Source organism: Phascolarctos cinereus, unplaced genomic scaffold (genome assembly GCF_003287225.1).
Source record: "Phascolarctos cinereus isolate Bilbo 61053 unplaced genomic scaffold, phaCin_HiC Scaffold_5;HRSCAF=322, whole genome shotgun sequence".
NCBI classification, from domain to species: domain Eukaryota; kingdom Metazoa; phylum Chordata; class Mammalia; order Diprotodontia; family Phascolarctidae; genus Phascolarctos; species Phascolarctos cinereus.
In genome coordinates, this window is record NW_027555958.1 from 244624920 (window position 1) to 244642752 (window position 17833).

Consider the following 17833-nt stretch of genomic DNA (forward strand, 5'->3'; position numbering starts at 1 on the left):
CAGGGCATGGGGTGGGGGTGGGGATCCAGGGTTAAGGATAGATCAGAGAAGCATGAGGGAAGTACCTGGAATTTAGGGAAGCATCTGAGGGCTGGGTGGGTGAATAGATAGATGGAAGATTGGAAAGATGAAGGTAGGGAAACAGAAAACTGATAACTAGATAGAAGAACAGAGAGATAGATGATGGATGGAGAGATGGAGCGATGGATACAGAAAGATGATGGATGGATGGATAGATGATAGATTGATAGGTGGATAGATGGATTGATCCATTGATCAATAGATGATAGACAGACTCATGTAGTGAAAAGAACACTGGATTTGGAAACAGGAGACCTGGGTTTGAATCCAGTCCCCAATCCCTAATGGCTTGGATAAAATCACTTCATTTCTTTGCACTACAGTTTTCCTATCTGTTAAGTGGGAGATACGACTATAACATTAGTCCTAACTATCACACAGGTGTTATGAAGAAAAAGTTTTCATGGAGTCATGGAATAGATTTAGACCTAGAAAGGACTCAGAGATTATCTAGTCCAATCTCCTTATTTTACAGATAAGAAAACTGAAGCCTAGAGGAGAGTGACTTTTCCAAATCATACGGGCACTAAATAATTGCTAGGACTTTAATTCAGATTCTCTTGATTCCAAATGCAGTCTTCTTTCTTTTTAAAACTTGTTTTTTAACTTTTTATTTTTAATTTTTTAAAATTTATAGTCTTCTTTCTACTATACTCCCCACTTAACAGATAGGAAAACTGAGGTGCAAAGAAAATGAAGTGATTTTATCCGAGGTCACTAGGGATTGAGGATTAGACTCAAACCCAGGTCTCCTGATTCCAGATCCAGGATTCTTTCCACTACACGACTCTGTCTATCATCTGCTAATCAATGGATCAAACTGTCTGTCTATCTCTCTAGCCATAGGATTTTAGCTATACCATGGACCCCTCAGAACTTTTTTCCTTATCTATAAAATGGGGAGAATGACCCTTGCAATATAGAGGGCAGCAAGCACACTGCAAGGACCAAATGCTGGATTTGAAGTTGGAGGACTCAAGGTTGAACCCCTCTATCCTACTTACTAGTAAGTCAATAAGCATTTATAAAGTGCCTACTATGTGTCAGGCACTGTGCTAAGTGACGGGGATACAAAGAAGCAAAAGCACAGTCCCTGCCCTCAAGGACCTTACATTCAGCCAGGGGAGACACATACATAAAATTGTACATATGAGACACATACTGAGTAGGAAAGAAATAAGCATGTGTGTGCTTACTATGGACCAGGCTAAGTGTTTTTAAGCATTCTGTCGTTTCAGTTGCATCCAACTCTTTGTGACTCTGTGAGTCATTCCTTCTCCAGCTCATTTTACAGATGAGGAAACTGAGGCAAATAGGGTTAAGTGACTTGCCCAGGGTCACACAGCTAATAAATGTGTGAAGCCAGCCAGATTTGAACTCAGAAACATGAGTCTTCCTGATTCCAAGCATGGTGCTCTGTCCACTGGGCCACCTAGCTGCCTAGAGAATATGTAGAAGTGAGTAAAGTATAAGAAGACTGGAAAGGTAAGAACTGGCTAAGTCGTGAAGGGCTTTCTTTAAAAGCCAAACAGAGAACTTTATATTTGATCCTGAAGGTAATGAGGAGCCACTGGAGTTTATTGAGGAGGAGAGGTGACATCGTCAGATCTGTGCTTTAGGAAAAATCACTTTGGCTCAGAGTAGGGAATGGTTTCAATGGATGGTGGGGAACCTGTGGTCTCGAGGCCACATGTGGCCTTCTAGGTCCTTGGGTAAGGCCTTTTGACTGAGCCCAAGTTTTACAGAACAAATCCTTTTATTAAGGGGATTTGTTCTGTGAAGTTTAGATTCAGTCAAAGGGCCCCACTTGAGGCCCTAGAGAGCTGTATGTGGCCTCGAGGCTGCAGGTTCCCCATCCCTGGACTAAAGGGAGAGACATGAGGCAGGAAAGGCAACCAGAAGACTATTCAAATAGTCCAGAATCAAAGTGACAAAGCCTGCAACATGGTGGCAGCTATGTGGGTGGAGAGAAGGGGACATATACGAGAGATATTGTGGAGGTAGAAACAGGACTTGGCAACAAATTGGATATGAGGGATGATGTGAAGAGTTAAGGGCAACTCAGAGATCAATGCTTGAATGACTAGGAAAATGGGAAAGTTGGGAAGAGGGGAGGGTTTGGGGGAAAATATAATGAGTTCTGTTTTGTACATGTTTTGTTTGAAATATCTATGGGACATCCAGTTCTAGATGTCCAGGAGGTAGTAGACAATGCAAGATGGAGCTTCCAGAGAAAAGCTAGGGCTGTATATAGAGAGCTGAGAATCATAGAGCTGAAGTGATCATTGAACCCATGGAAGCTGATGAGATCACCGAGTGAGATTGTAGAAGGAAAAAAGAAGAGATCGCACAACAGAGCCTTGGGGGACACTCACAGTTAGTGGGTGTGACCTAGATGGAGGAGAGGAATCAGGAGAGAGCCATGTCACGAAAATTTGTCTAGGAAAAGAGGATGATCAGCAGTGTCAAAGGCACTGAAGGAAGAGCATGAACATGGAACACCTGTGGCTGATGACAAGTTCAAGGGTATGGGATCATCTCTGTGTGGCATGGAGGTGGAATGGGGATTGGGGAAAATGAGAAAATGGGAGTTATAGGGTATTTTAGGGAATATTATAATGAAGTCCCCCAACATGAAAGCAGGAGTTGGGCTTGAGAGGAAGACTGTGTGAGAACACTTAAACCAGTGTCCTGGGGGTCAGTAGGTCACAGCTGCCAGAATCTTCAATGGGTGATAAATTTGGATTGAATAAACCTCAAAGGAGGAGAGGTTACTGAGTGATAGTGATAGAGGAAAAGTCTGGAATTGGTAGTGGGGAACAAGAAGTTTTCCAATTCTCCAGCCATAGCCAGTTGTTGCGGGGGATGCGGAGCACGAATGAATGTGCAGTTGGCATTGGAAAGAGTGATCAGTGGCACTGGAAAGGTGCTGTACTAAAGAGAAAGTGTGGAGTAGTGAAGAGAGAGCTGGACTCCGACTGAGGAAAATTCGGGTTCAAGTCCAGTCTCTGACACATACTAGCTGTGTGACCAAGGATGACTCATTAACCTCTCAGTGCCCCAAGGCAGCTGTCCAAGACTCTATGTTACAGAGTAGGTACTGATGTACAATGGCAGAGGGAGTTTATTGGACCAATTAAATTACAGGTCCAGACCCTCTTCCATTTTATGAATGTAATCTCTTTGCTATGGGACTCTCTCCTTATTGGTGGAGCTGATGGCCCAGTGCCCTGAATGAGGACCAAATGGGGCAGAGTTGATGAAAGATGAGAGAGCTGAAGCTTTCACCAGTCTCTTTGATTCCTTCTTCGGGACATGAAGCTCTAAGACTTGGAGTGTTGAGTTGCTTCCATCACCTCTGGCTTCCAGCTTTGAGGGAGAAGATGGAAAAGGTCAATCCTACTTCAAGTTGCTGAAGGAAAAGATTCTGGGAAGACATGAGAGGAGCAGGCATGAGAGAAGCTTGCTACCCTAGAGGCTTTAAGGAGCCTCCCCTTGGGTGGTTGAGCTAAATGACCCCTCTCTCAGTGGGAGAGCACCTTCACTCTGTATTGTCTGGTATATATTCTCCTATATACACCTTCTCTGATGTCTATTTTGCTATGATTTGAATAAACAGATTTCTTTGTTATTTGCTACATGACTTCATTGTGGAAATGGGAGTCAAGACCTGGATATAGAACTTTCCCCCCAAAAGGACAAGGTGGTTAAAAGTCATATCAGACCTGATTATATCTCCTACATGAACAGTATTTAAGGAAGCAGATAGGTATGTGTGTAGCCTGCTACCTCCTTTCTCTGAGGAAAGCAGAGTGGTAGCCTTGAGCCCCAGCCTCCTACTTTCTCTCCCGGCAGGAAGGAAAGTCTAGAGTAAGTCCATTCTTCCTCCCTCTGAGCCACACAAGGTCATGGTCCTCACCACAAGTGGGCTCGGCTACACATGGGGGCCCTTTCTCCTTGTACTATCATCTATATGATCTTGGGCAAATCATTTTAACTTCTCCCCAGTTTCCTCATTTGTAAAGTGATACCAAGAGGAGAACAAAAGAACAAGATGAGTCCTCTAAGGTCCCCTCAGCTTCAGGAAGGCTATTATTGTGATCGTTACTATGGATTTAAGTGACTTGCCCAGGGTTATGTAGTCACTATCTGTGGGAAATTGGACTTAATTTAAACCCAGGTCCCTCCTGGCTTTGAGGTCAGCTCTCTATCCACCAACCTAGCCACCTCTACCTCTCTCTGTCTCTGTCTTTTTAAAGAGGCAATAGGAGTAAAGTGACTTACCCAGGGTCACACAGCTAGTAAGTGTCTGGAGGCTGGATTTGAACTCAGGTCCTCCTGACTCCAGGGCCTGTGCCCTATCCTGTCCACCTTGCCACCTAGCTGCTCCCACTATCTCTCTTAAAGTAAAACACTTAATAAGCCTTAAAGCACTGCAGAAAATAAAGCACTATTCTTATTATTTCTCCCTGCAAAACGATACCACACTTTATTATATAATGCCTAATGAGGTCATATCTCATTTATTAATTTCGTGTATGTCTCAAATGAAATAATATGTGTATAGCACTTTATGAACCTTAAAGCGACATAAGTTAGTTATTATTTTTTAAAATTATTATTTTCCCTCCAAAACTGGGAGGCAAGGACTTAGACTTATGTCCCCATACAGCTCAGGCACAGTCCTGCCCTCAGAGGAAGCCCAGTAGATAATTCTGGATCTATTGACGGCCTGAAGGGAGAAGAGGTTTCAAGACGGACTGAGTGGGGAGGGGAAGAAGCTGGGGCTGGGACAAGGAGAAGGGGCAGGTTAAGAAGGCAAAGTCAGTGAGAATCACATACTCCCTCTGACTGAGCCTTCAGCCTCCCTGTGCTCCAGCTCTCTCTACACTGAGACAGGAGGCTGGAGGTTATCCTACAAGGAGGGGAACAAGCCAGGAGCCATCAGGTCCCAGCTGCTCCCAGAAATGGGGCCTCTAGAGGGAGCTCACCAGCCCCCGCTCAGCTCCGCCTCAGCTCTGTGATTGGATCCGAGCTGAGCAGGAAAGAGAAGCGTCTGGGAGCAGGGGGATGGACTGACCCACTGCCGCTTGCTGCTGCCGCTGCCGGTTCCTGAAAGCCGGGGCCTTAGGGTTTCTGTTCCTGGGGACGCAGGGGCAGCAGTACCAGGGTGAGTCCCATCCCACCACCCCCAATCCTTTGTGATCTGGGACACTGGGCCCTGAGCCGCGTCCAGTCCACACCCTGTTCAGGATCTCTGCCTGGTTATGAGAACTGGAGTGGAAGACCCTCTTCCCAGGATACAGGGATCACCCCTCCCTGGTCGAGGGAGAAACTCCAGGGTGGGCCAGTGCAGCTGACCCCACTGTAGTGCCTTTAGGGCCCTGCCCTGGCCGCCGGCTATCCCCTGCCCGGGCTGTGGGCTGAATGGGGGTTCCTTTGGGCAATCTGCCTGACTCGTACCCTCTAGCTCAGAGTTGAGGCCTCCTGGGTCTGTTAGATGGGGGAGCCAAGAAGAAGCAGGGGAGAAACTCGAGGTTCTTTTCCACAGAAGCCACAGAAGGTCAGGTTAGTGGGGGCTGAGTACCCAGAGCTGGGCATCCCTCCCCAAATGTCTCTTCCTAAGCTGCTCTGAATCCAAGGCAAAAGAAGTGTTGATGTTAAGTAGGGACATTCTGAGATTCTGGGGCCAAGACCTCCCCTAGCCCCCAAAACACACTCCTAAAAATCAGAGCTAGGCCTCAAGTAGGGGAAAGGGTGGTATTTCTAGACAGCCTCTAGATCTGAAAATGCTCCTTCCGAATCAGCCCCATGGATGGAGTACTGAGTCCTAGGGCCTTGGGAATGAAAGCATGTCCCAGAATCCTACAGAGACCCTCTGCTCTTCATAGGGTGTCAGATTTAGAGGCTAGTAGATTAGGGAGAAGCAGAGAGGAGAGCAAGCCTTATCAGAAGGTGTTACAAACTTCTCTGGAGCAGAATAGGGGTGGGTGTGCCAGGCAAAGGTCTGTTTTAATGAGGCCTGGCTCTGATATAACTCCCCTGATCTCAACGTACTTCACAAATAAAGTGTATGTTTGGTTTGGGTAGGTGAGGAAAATGATCATTGGAAGGGAAGGCTCCTGGCCTCTTAAATTAGGGTACCTTAGGGGGTGAAATGAGAGGGGACTCCTAAAATGGCCCTTGGCCTGAAGGAGGCTAGCATAGGCAGTGGACAGAGCCCTGGCTATGGAGTGAGAGGACCAGGATTCAGATCCCAAGTCTATGACTACCTGGGTGACCTTGGACAAATCCCTTAGATTCTAGGGGCCTCAGTTTCTTAATCTGTAAAATGAAGAGGTTTTCCCTGCCAGCTCTGAATCTAAAATCCTATGAAATAAGGACCTTCAGAAATTAGGGCTTTGTTGGGGTGGGGCCTGGCGTTCCCTCTGTAAATTTGCCCCCGAGGATGCAAGTAGGAAAGGAGAAGTGCAGCTTTGGTGTGATGGAGGCTATGGACATGTAGAGCAAGCTGGGGCATAGAGCAAGGTACCGAGGAAAAAACCTAAACTGAAAGTAAACTGTCTCAATTTCAGGAAATTCTGTCCCTTCCCCCTTTGGGGTCCAGAGAGTAGGGTGCTAAAAGTCAGGGGGAGGGGGAAGAGGAAACACAGGATGAGTGGGGAGATGGTAAGCAGGAAGCTGACAAGGTGGTAGCACAGGTGCATGTTGGGTGACATCAGCAGGCCAGGCAGGGTGGGGCAGCATGGTGAGAGCACAGAGAAGCATTTTAGAGGGGTTCTTCCCTCAACCCAATCTAAGGCTTCCTGGGTCTGGTTCCATGGGCTGCTCTGTAGAAACCCCTAACCTCTCATTAGCAGGCTGGCAAAGTGACCCAGAGTGGTGGGGATGATATTTAGGCCTGGCAGAGGGGCCTTGAGGATTCTCTGAGGGATAAAGGAAGAGGCACACAAACCCCAAGGATCTTCTACCCTAGGTTGCTTCTCTTGTGTCCTTAAGCCTAAAAGACATTACTGGACTTGGAATCAGAGAGCCTGGGTTCTAGCTCTATCTAGTTAGGATACTTAGTACTCGTGTGATCCAGGGCATCTCTCTGAGACTCAGTTTCCTCATCCAAAAAATGGGTGATTATATTTGCCCTGCTTATTTCATGAGTTGTTTGTGAAACAGGCATTTGTGAATCATAAAGTAACATAGATAAGACAGAGTGATTGATTGGGAAGATCACTAAATTTGGAGACAGAAGAATAGAACTGGCTTCAAATCCTGCCTTGCTATTTACTATAGGTGTCTTTGGACAAGTCATTTCCCTTTTGTGGGTCTCAGTTTGTTATTGCTGTTGTGTAGTCATTTCAGTCATGACTGACTCTTCATGACCCCATTTGGGCTTTTCTTGGCAAACGTACTGGAGTGTTTGCCATTTCCTTCTCTAGCTCATTTTACAGATGAGGAAACTGAAGTAAACAGGGTGAAGGGACTTACCCAGGGTTACACAGCTAGTTAAGTGTCTGAGGCCAGATTTGTACCACCTAGCTACCCCAACAATCCTGTGAGACAGGTGCCATTATTATCCTCATTTTACAGTTGAGGAAACTGAAGCAGACAGAGGTTAAGTGACTTACCCGTGGTCACACGGAGGCCAGATTTGAACTCAGGTAGATGAGTCTTCCTTACTCCAGGCCTGGCACTGTATTCGCTGTAGCACCTAGCTGCAAAATGGAGGGGAGATGGTCTTTAAGGTTCCTTGTAGATCCTATAATCCAAATATGAGCTATTGTTTATTATTTATTCATAATTAACCTTTTTGATTACAAACATGGGATAAAAACATGAACCTGAGTAGGTCTGCTGGTCCCAAGAGTACAGATAGAGGTGACAGGGTGTGTTTTGCCCTAAGTTTTTCACATGTCTTCCCACCTCACCTTGACCCCAGGATCCTCCATCCAGGCCCCTACAGGGCAGTACTACAAAGATATCTGTGGGTCATTTTATAGGAAGGAAGATTCATGTCCACTTGTTGGCTGTGTGACCTTGGGCAAGCTACTTAACCTTCCTCTCCTTGCCTCAGGCTTTTTACCTTAAAGTGGAGATCATAATACCTGCCCTGTCAACTTTACCGAGTTTTGGTGAGGATCTACGGAAGTGTATGTAAAGGGCTTTGTTATTGATATATGGGGGAATAGGGGTTCCAAGTTGCCCAATCTACCAATCAATGTCCCATAAACTTGTTAGTGGTGAGATCTCCAACCTTGAGGGTACCAGCTTTCAGGGGGTAGCATGCAAGAGCATCATTCATTCATCCAGTAATTCGACATTTATCAAGAGCACTTGTTACTGTATACCCTGCTGGTAACAAAGATAGATGGGACATAGGCCCTACTCTCAAGGAACCTGTAATCAGTTCAACATGATTCGATAAAAGACATATATGCTAATCAAGGCAGTTAGGCAACACAGATCTGAGTTCAAATCCAGCCTCAGACACTTAACTAGCAAGTGACTTAACCTCTGCCTATCTCAATTTTCTCATCTATAAAATAACCTATAAATTATAATTTTAATAATATTAGTATCATAATATTTGAAATATTAATATTAATATAATATAGTAGATAAATCATAAATTTGTAAACTATAAATAAAATATAATAGTAAATATTATATTAGTAATACTAATAATATTAGTAATAGTAGTAATAATAAGATTTACCTCCCCGAGTTGTCATGGGATAAGATGAGATGATGTTTATAAAGTTCTTACAAACTTTAAAGCTGCTGGCTGTCATTATTATCAATAAAAAGGACAGAGAAATAAGGTACTAGAAGAGAGAACAGGGACAACTAGGTGGTATAGTGAATAGAGCTCTGGCCTTGGAGTCAGGAGGACCTGAGTTCAAATACAGCCTGACAGTTAACACTTACTAGCTGTGTGACCTTAGGTAAGTCACTTAACCCTGATCACCTCACCAAAAAAAAAAAGGGCAGAAAAAAAGAGAAAGAGACAGAACAGATTATTACAATGGTCCCAGACTTGGGGGAAGGGGTCAGAGAGAAACATGGTGGAAACATGACCCATGAACTATGACCCAAGGCAGCATGTGGAGAAGGCCACGACAATGCAATACAACATAGTAAGAATATGCTTATTAGTGAGCAAGTACCACACCCATCTCCACCCCAGTCAAGGGACAGCAGCTTCTCTTCCCCCTTCTTTCCATGCTTTCCCTCCTCCCTCACTACCCTTGATGCTTATCAGATTTCACCTGCGCTGGAGTGTGATCGAAACCATGGAAAGAGAGCTAGAATTAAAATCAGAGGACCTGACTTCAAATCCAAATTCTGCTACTTGTTACTTACATGACCTTGGGCAAGTCTCAAGAAGTTAAACTACTTTGGGCTTCAGGACTTGGACTAGATGACCCTTTAAGTTGGTCCCTTTCACTCCCAGATGCTTTGATCCTCTGCTTTTCCTCCAGTCAGCATCCCTTCCCCTCCCCCACTACTGGTGGTTTTGATCAGGAGGTTCAGACAGGGGAGCCAAGCCCTAGTAGACATGGTGGTGTAGGAGCCACAGATAGATCTGGGCTAGGCTGGGGACCAGAGGTGCCTCATCTAATACTTTACCCAGTGTGTTGCCGTGTGTGTGCAGATAGGGTTCAGATAGTGGACAGTTATAAACCTCTGAACTAGGGACAAAACATCCTTGTTCATCTTCATCTTTATTTTTTTTTCTCTCCCAACATTCCTCTCCCCTTTTCTCAAGCTGGCACTATCATTTTCAGCATGGCTTCTAGGCAGGTGAGCCGGGTTCGAGCCCCCTCATCTACTGCAGGTAAGAGTATTCCCCTCCTATCTTCTAGCTCTAAGGAATATCTTCTGGTTGAAGAGTTGAGATAGAAGTTGGGGGTGAGGGTGGAGACTGAGGGGGAGCCTGACTCTTGGCTTTTTTTTTAACCTGCTTTGAATGCTAATTCCTTAGCTTCAGCTTACTCTCCTGCGATGGGGTTGTGGGGTTGTGAAGATGGAATGACAGGGTTTATCTTTTTGTCCCTTCTGTGTGGGGAAGCACCATGCTGCTGTGATTTCACTTTTCTCATGTACCTCTGTGGTCTCTGGGAAGGGGAAACAATCAATGGGGCTGGTTCTGGGTGAGAGTCCTGGGGATAAGGGAGGTAACCCTGCCTCTCCAGTCTGACTTCTCTAGAGAGGAATTGACTGGCCAAGATGAGAGAGAGAGCAAACTGACAAAGAAACAAGGAACTGTGGGGCAGCTAGGTGGCACAGTGGATAGAGCACCGGCCCTGGAGTCAGGAGGAACTGAGTTCAAATCTGGCCTCAGACACATAACACTTACTAGCTGTGTGACTCTGGGCAAGTCACTTGACCCCAGTTGCCTCACACACAAAAAAAAAAAAAAGAAAGAAAGAAAGAAAGAAGGAACTGAGAGACAGCAAGGTGCAGGGAAAATTCTCTCTAGATTTAGAGTTCAATCCCAGCTCATCCACTTGCTACCTATGTGACCTTGGACAAATCTCTTCTTTGCCCTCTCTGAGCCTCAGTTTTCTTGTAGGGAGAGGGTTGGGCCAGGTGCTCAGACATTTTGTGTTCTGAATTTTCTGACTTGTACTCTAAAAGATAAAGGGATGGCTTTAGGCCCTTGTGGAAGGAAGGCAGGCTAGGGAAGAAGGGTGGCATGGAGGAGAGGATACCCCCTTCTCCCACCTCCCACCTCCCACCTGGTCCTAACACTGAGGGTTTGGTTCACAGAGGAGCAAGTGGCCCGACAGACTGAAGATGTTTTCCGAAGCTATGTCTACTACCGCCACCAACAAGAGCAGGAAGCTGAGGGAGAAGCCGCTCCTGCTGACCCAGAGATGGACACCCTGCCCCAAGAGCTCAGCAGGTAAGGGAGGGAGAAACACAGAAAAGCACTTCCACACGTATGCACATACACATACATACACATTCATACACACACATGTACACACACATACACACACCCATTCAGTGATGAAATGGCCTTGCCCTACCTGTTAATTGAAGTTGTATGTTATTTTTTTAAATTTAATTATTTGTTTTATTTCAATTAATTAATTAATTAATTTGGGGGGGGTGAGGCAATTGGGGGTTAAGTGACTTGCCCAGAGTCACACAGCTGGTGAGTGTTATGTGTCTGGGGCTGCATTTGAACTCAGGTCCTCCTGACTTCAGGGCTGGTGCTCTATCCACTGCGCCACCTACCTGCCCCTGTATGTTATTTTTACTGTATGAAAAGTATTTGTGTTACATATTATTAAATTGTATGGGTCAGCTAGGTGGCACAGTGGCACCAGGCCTGGAGTCAAGAAGACTTGAGTTCAAATTTGACCTCAAACACTAACTGTGTGACTCTCAGCAAATCCCTTAACCCTGTTTGCCTCAGTTTCCTCATCTGTAAAATTAGCTAGAGAAGGAAATGGCAAACCACTCAAGTATCTTGCCATGAAAACCCCAAATGGGGATTACAAAGAGTTGAACACAATTAAAATGACTCAACAACATTATTAAATTGTAAGGGTGATTGTGAAGAAGCCACTAGAAAGGGACCATGTAGAAAAGAAGGGTACGGTTAGGAGGAAGGTATCAAAAAAAACCCATAAATAGGTTCACACTGGGAAAGGCATAAATGTTGCCTGATCCCTACCAGGTAGTCAGAGACCAGAGTCACCAGGTAGGTACAGAGTGGGAGTACATTAGAAGAGAGAAGATGAACTCTGAAGCCAGAAAAGAGAGGAAGTTGGTTTGGGGTACATGTAGACAAGTGGTTATAGGTATGGCCATCTGTAAGGATCATGGCAGCTGGTCCCAGGCTGTCCCTAAGGTCCCTTTTTCTGAAGGCTCTGAATACTATGATTTTAAGAACTGAGGGAAGAAGGCTTTTTATCAAGAACAGCCTGCTCAGCCCAGAGTCTGACTTGGTGGCAACCATAGAGGAGAATGGGGGTTGTTTCTAAGGGCCACTAGCTCAGGTAGACTAGAAGGGCTAGGCTGTCAGAAAGTGAGGAGAGCCTCAGCCCTGGCAACCAGTGTTCTATTGGAAAGACTTGTGCATGTCATGTCTAGCATATTTCTTTGCCCACATCCAGTCACATACACATATACCCCTTGAGTTCTCTATCTCTTGTCCCTTTTCCATTTTTGCCCTCCTCATTCATGCAAAGCTGTAACAACTCCTCTACCTTTGACCTTTTTCCCCTCCACTGCCAATTTCCAGAACCTTGTTTTCAAAATTTAGACTTCCAAAGTATTTATTTGCAGATTCAAGTCCTCCAGTTTGGGTGTAGAATTATCCCCCAAAGATGAGGGAACAAGGTAAAGGCTCTTCTTGTGGCAATCCTGACCTCCTCTGTTTTTCTGCTACTGCCCCAGCACCACTCAACAGGTTGGCCGACAGCTAGCCATCATTGGGGATGACATCAGCCGTAGGTATGACTCAGAATTCAAGGACATGCTACAGCGTTTACAGCCCACCTCAGAAACTGCCTATGAGTACTTCACCATGATTGCCTCCAGGTATCTCCCTCCTCCAGTTCCTCCAATGTCACTTTCAAGTAACCTCTCCTTCCTTCCCTTTCTGTGCCCTGTCCAAGCGTCTCCCTGTGTTGCTTCTGCATTCTCCTGTTGCTGTGAAGCAACCCCCTCTCTGTAGTCCCAACCCTTTTGATGGCTAGAGTGTGAGTACCAATGTATACCTTTCACCTGGGAACATGAAGGGCAGATCTGTACCTCGTAGGACTGTGGTGAGGAAAGCCCTTTGTAAGCCTTAAAAGCTCTATAGGAACGTGAGCAGTGTTTGTGAGGAGGGTAAGGGTAGGTGGTCACTTCCTGTGGTTGGCTCTATTTTTTTTCTGTTTTCCCTAAAAAGCAGGGTAGTACAAAGGAAAGTACAGTGTTTGATGTCAGGAGACCTCAGTTTTCATTCTGACTCTGCCACTGACTAATTGTGTGATTTTGGGGGAGTCATTTCCTCTAATGCTTGCCTTCTTCCTTTGTAAGATTGGAGGGTTAGACTGGATGATTCCAATGGGATGATTTGATTTGCTCAGCTATAAATCCCATGATCCTCTGAATAACAGAGTTCCTTCTAGGACTTGTGGGATAGAGATGGGGTAAGAGGGATTGCTCTTAGCCCAGTCTCCCTTGTTACCCAGCATGTACTAGAAGAACAGCAGCAAGAGAGTTTGAGCCCTAAAGACAGCTGGCCCAAAAAACACTCAATTCCCCGAAAACAGGAATGAGATATGAAAGCTGCTATTATGCTGGACACTTGGGTAAGAGTTAGCATTACAGTTAGAGTTAGGGCTAGGCTCATCTTCCTGAGTTCAAGTCTGGCCTCAGACATTCACTAGTTATTGACTCTGGGCAAGTCACTTCACCCTGTTTGCCTCAGTTTCCCCAACTATAAAGTGAGCTAGAGAAGGAAATGGCAAACCACTCCAGTATGTTTGCCAAGAAAACCCCAAATGGGGTCATGAGGAGTCAGACACAACTGAAATGACCCAACCACAACCCAAAGGCTACCTTATTTTTCTGTTAGGGTTCAGTTGGTGGTTAACATTAGGAATAGGAGATGTTTGTTGGCCTAGACTCCAGGGGTGGGCAGGAGAGATGATGTTCAGGGGCCTGAGTGTGAGCCATTCTCCCTTCCCTGAGGTGGCCCCCTCATTCCTTCTTGAGCTTCCGGGACCTAACCTCCTCTTCTGTCCTCTTTCTCCCTGCTGTCCCTGCGGGATGTCAGGCTAGCAGTGGCTCCTTGGCTTGCAGGTAAATCCCCTTCCCCCTCAATGCCTCAGGCTCTCCTCCCTCCTCTCTTGCTCTCTCTGTTGGATACTCTGTGCTGGGAGGAGTTGTGGGAGTCATCACTGCGCTGAAAATGACATGCAGGTTGAATGACAACCAGTCTGGGAGGTGGTCCAGCTGTGCCCAGCTGTTAGCCCCTTTGGGGACCAAGCCCAGATGGTATCCTTCCAGGAGATCCAGGCCCAGAGTTTTTCTCTATTAAAATGTAAATTCCTTGAGAGGAAGCATTTTTTCTTTCCTTGCATTTGAATCCAGGGTGCCTGGTGAATAACAGGCAATTAATAAATGCTTGATTGAGCTCTAGGAGTCTTCCTGAGGCTAAGTGGGCTTGGATGAATGGGGGATTTAGACTACCTCTGGCTGTACTCCCAAATGGGACAGGGCTGCTGCACTGAGACAGCATCCTTTTGGGGACCTCCCACACTGTGGGCTGCTTGCAGTCTCCCCAGGGATTGACAAACAAGGTCTCTCCCCATCCCCAGGGAGAAGCCTGGGTGGTTAAAGCCTTCCTTCAGGCTGCTGTGGCATACACCTGAGCCTCCTCTTTAGTCCCATAGGGTTAGGGGGTGGGACTAGTGGGAAACGGGTGAAAAGAAAAGTCACTCACTTGAGGCTTTTTACCCCCTGCAGCCTGTTTGAGAGTGGCATCAACTGGGGCCGGGTGGTGGCACTGCTGGGCTTTGGCTACCGGTTGGCACTTCATGTTTACCAGCGGGGCCTGACTGGCTTCCTGGGACGCGTGGCTCGCTTCGTAGCTGACTTCATGGTCCAACACTGCATCGCCCGATGGATTGCCCAGAATGGGGGCTGGGTAAGCAGGGGCCCTGGGGGGAGGGAGGGCATAGAGGGATGGGATAGCGATGGGGGAAAGAGGGAAAGGGACTAGGCAGGGTGAAATGTTTTAGAAATCAGGGTAGAACTCAGGAGGTGGGCACGGGGTGGGGGCCTGCCGAATTCTCCCTCCATCCTTCCAGGTCGCCCCTCACCCCACTAGTTCCTGTACCTTCCGTGATGCCCATCTCATCCCTAGGTGGCAGCCCTGGACCTCTCTAACAACTCCATTTTGTACGTGATGACGGTCTTGGCCGTGGTGCTCTTGGCTCGATTCGTTATCCGAAGATTCTTCCAGCCCTGACTCCAGGAGGGGGAGGCCTTTCATGAAGACACAAGGCCTAAGTCTCTCCCGTCATTCCTCTCCTCCTGAGTCCATCATGCCCTTCCTCCTCCTGGATCAAAAGGGTAGCCCTGTGCTACTATGACAGATCAGCTGGATGGTGGTCACTCCAGGCCTCCAGGCATCTTTCCTACCTGGGAGCCGGGGGTACAGGGTACCCTCCCCAAGCCCTTCATGCTGCTTATAGGCCCTTCTCTTTAGGATCCATCTCACCAGGTCAGAGAGGAGGCCACAGCTGTGTGATTGCAGCTCCACCCTCTCCCCAAAACATACACACACACACACACACACTCACACATACACACATACACACAGATCCCAGAGATCTTTGTGTGTGTGTATATATGTATATAAACATACACATATACATATATGGGTCCTAGAAACCCCTTTGTGTGGATACACACACACGTGGATCCCAGAGATCTCTGTGTGTGTGCGCATGTGTATACACATATGCATATACATATATGGGTCCCAGAGATCTTTGTGTGCATGCACACACATACATGTGGATCCCAGAGATCTCTGTGTGTGTATATATGTATGTACACATACCATATACGTATATGAATCCCAGAGGTGCCTTTGTGTGTGTGTGTGTGTGTGTGTGTGTGTGAGAACATATACACAACACACACACACATCTCTGGGAAGCCTCCAAAATGGGCATTTAACTTCTTGATCCATCTGGAGGCAGGTAGGTTAAACTACTTATCTGTAAGAAGAGCTTTTTTTAAAAAATATTTTAGTTTTTTATAATTGCTTAGGTTGCTTACCTTCTCCTCCTTTCCTCCTCCCCTTCCCCAAGGCCTTGACTCTTGATGGTGAGGGTGTCACGGTAGCCAATAGTTATCAAGTCCAGATACTGATTGGAAATGCCCCTCCCACCAAGGGCTTGAAAAGTGGGATTAGGATATTAGAGCTGGAAGGGACCTTAGTGGCATCTAGTCCAGCCCAGTCATTTTAAAAAAGTGGAGAAACTGAGGTTCAGAGAAGGAAATTGATTTAGTTATGGTCTTATAGAGAATTAGTAGCAGAATTCAGATTAGATTTATAGACTTGTTAAAATTGGAAGGCACCTTGGAGTCAGTTTAATCCAACCTCATTTTACAGAGGGGAAAACTGAGGCATGGGAGAAGGGAAATAACTTACTCCCATAGTAAGTGTAGTGACAGAGCCATGACTAGTTTCATAGACTCAAAGGGGCAGAGCTGAGGACTTAGAGACCATCTGGTCCAATCTTTTCATTTTACTGATGGGGAAACTGAGGCTCAGAAAGGAGACCTGAAGATACTCCTTACTCTGCTTCTGCCCAGCTCTGATCAGGCTGCAACCAGCCATTTTCTCAGGTTTCTTGGGCCTGTGGGGACTCTACCTCCCCTTTCCTCCCGAAAAGGAGACACCCCCCCACCCAGGGTCCAACTTGCTTACTTGGTAACCCTTCACCTAGCTTGCTCCAGTCCTCTGCTCCTCATTGTTCTGTTTTCTACCCTCCCCTCCCCCCATACTGACCTTGGCCCAAACCCTACCACTGCAATCGGTTGGATTGCCCTGCCCTTCCCTTGCTATCCCACCCCCATCCCAGACACACCTCTATATTTCCCAAGTTTCAGGTTTGAATATAGAGGATTCTGTCTTTAGGCCATTTGGCCAAAGACTAAAGAGAATGAGCAGGGAGCTCAGCCCTGATCCTATCTCTACATACCTGTGGAAGGTGGGATTGTACACTAATGGGCAATCTGTGGGGTACTCTTAAACCCTGAAACGAGCCAGACTGGCCCAGGGCACAGTGTAATACCTGGGGTGGGGGGAGGGGACACTGAAAACCCAACCCTGCCCCCCCCAGTGCTTCTGAACTGCCTACCATATGGGTGGCCTTGAGGAGTACCTTAAGACTTTTTGATAATAAATGTGCAATCCCACAACCCCTGCCTTGCTGTTTTTATACACACCTAACTGAGTACCCCTGCAGGTCCTGTGCTGCCCTTCACCACCACCACCTCCCATCTAGTTCATGAAGACCTCCTGGCAAAGATCCAAGGAGAGATGTACCCAGGCTGATGAGGCTGTTTTTTCTGACCACAAGTACCTAAGTGTTTGAGCTCAAAAAGGCGTTAGGGATCGCCAAGTCTAGCTCCTTCCTTTGACAGAGAGAGAAATGAGACCGGAAGAAGACAAGCCTGGGAGCATGGAGACCACGAAGAACAGATGTGAAATTCAAATTCAAGTCTTGTGATGGTCAATATGGTGTAATTGTAAGAGCCTTGGATTTATAGTCAGAAGAAAGACCTGGGTTCAGCCCTTACTTCTGCACTTAGGACCTGTGAGGCCATTTTATGGAGGGGGAAACTGAGGCACAATATGACCCTCAGTTCTCTCCTCTGTAAAGTAAGGGGTTTGAACCAGATGGTCTCTTAAGTCTCCTCTAAAAATCCTAACTACAAATCTAAGGCTTTTTACACTAAACTACACAGATCGCTCACTTCAGTGAGACCAGGAAGACTTAGACCAACTTGACCTACTACCTTTTATCTGAATGAAGGGGTAGGAAGGCCCTCCCCTAAATGAAAAACCAGGAGAGCCTCTCATATCTCATAGGAAATTCAGGTAGGACGGGACCTTAGCTCAATCCACTCATTTTACAAAAGAGAAAACTGATCCCCAAGGTAGGTGATAGGTTAAGGGCCAGGGCTGGACCTCAATTGTCCAGGCTCTCAGCCCAAGGTTCTTTTTGCT

General features: G+C 46.5%; 1 protein-coding gene across 2 annotated transcripts; it reads left to right on the forward strand.

Annotated features, from left to right (window-relative positions):
* The first annotated feature begins 5128 nt into the window (after positions 1–5128).
* Positions 5129–17022, forward strand: BAK1 (BCL2 antagonist/killer 1). Of its 2 annotated transcripts, none has more exons than XM_020999638.2 (6): positions 5129–5251; positions 9845–9913; positions 10849–10984; positions 12490–12633; positions 14551–14731; positions 14951–17022. In XM_020999638.2, the coding sequence occupies exons 2-6, from the start codon at positions 9865–9867 to the stop codon at positions 15053–15055; spliced, it is 615 nt and encodes a 204-aa protein (XP_020855297.1). In that variant the 5' UTR covers positions 5129–5251; positions 9845–9864; the 3' UTR covers positions 15056–17022. The 2 variants fall into 2 exon arrangements, with proteins under 2 accessions (XP_020855297.1, XP_020855298.1); XM_020999639.2 differs by having other exon boundaries at positions 9864–9913.
* The last annotated feature ends 811 nt before the right edge of the window (positions 17023–17833 follow it).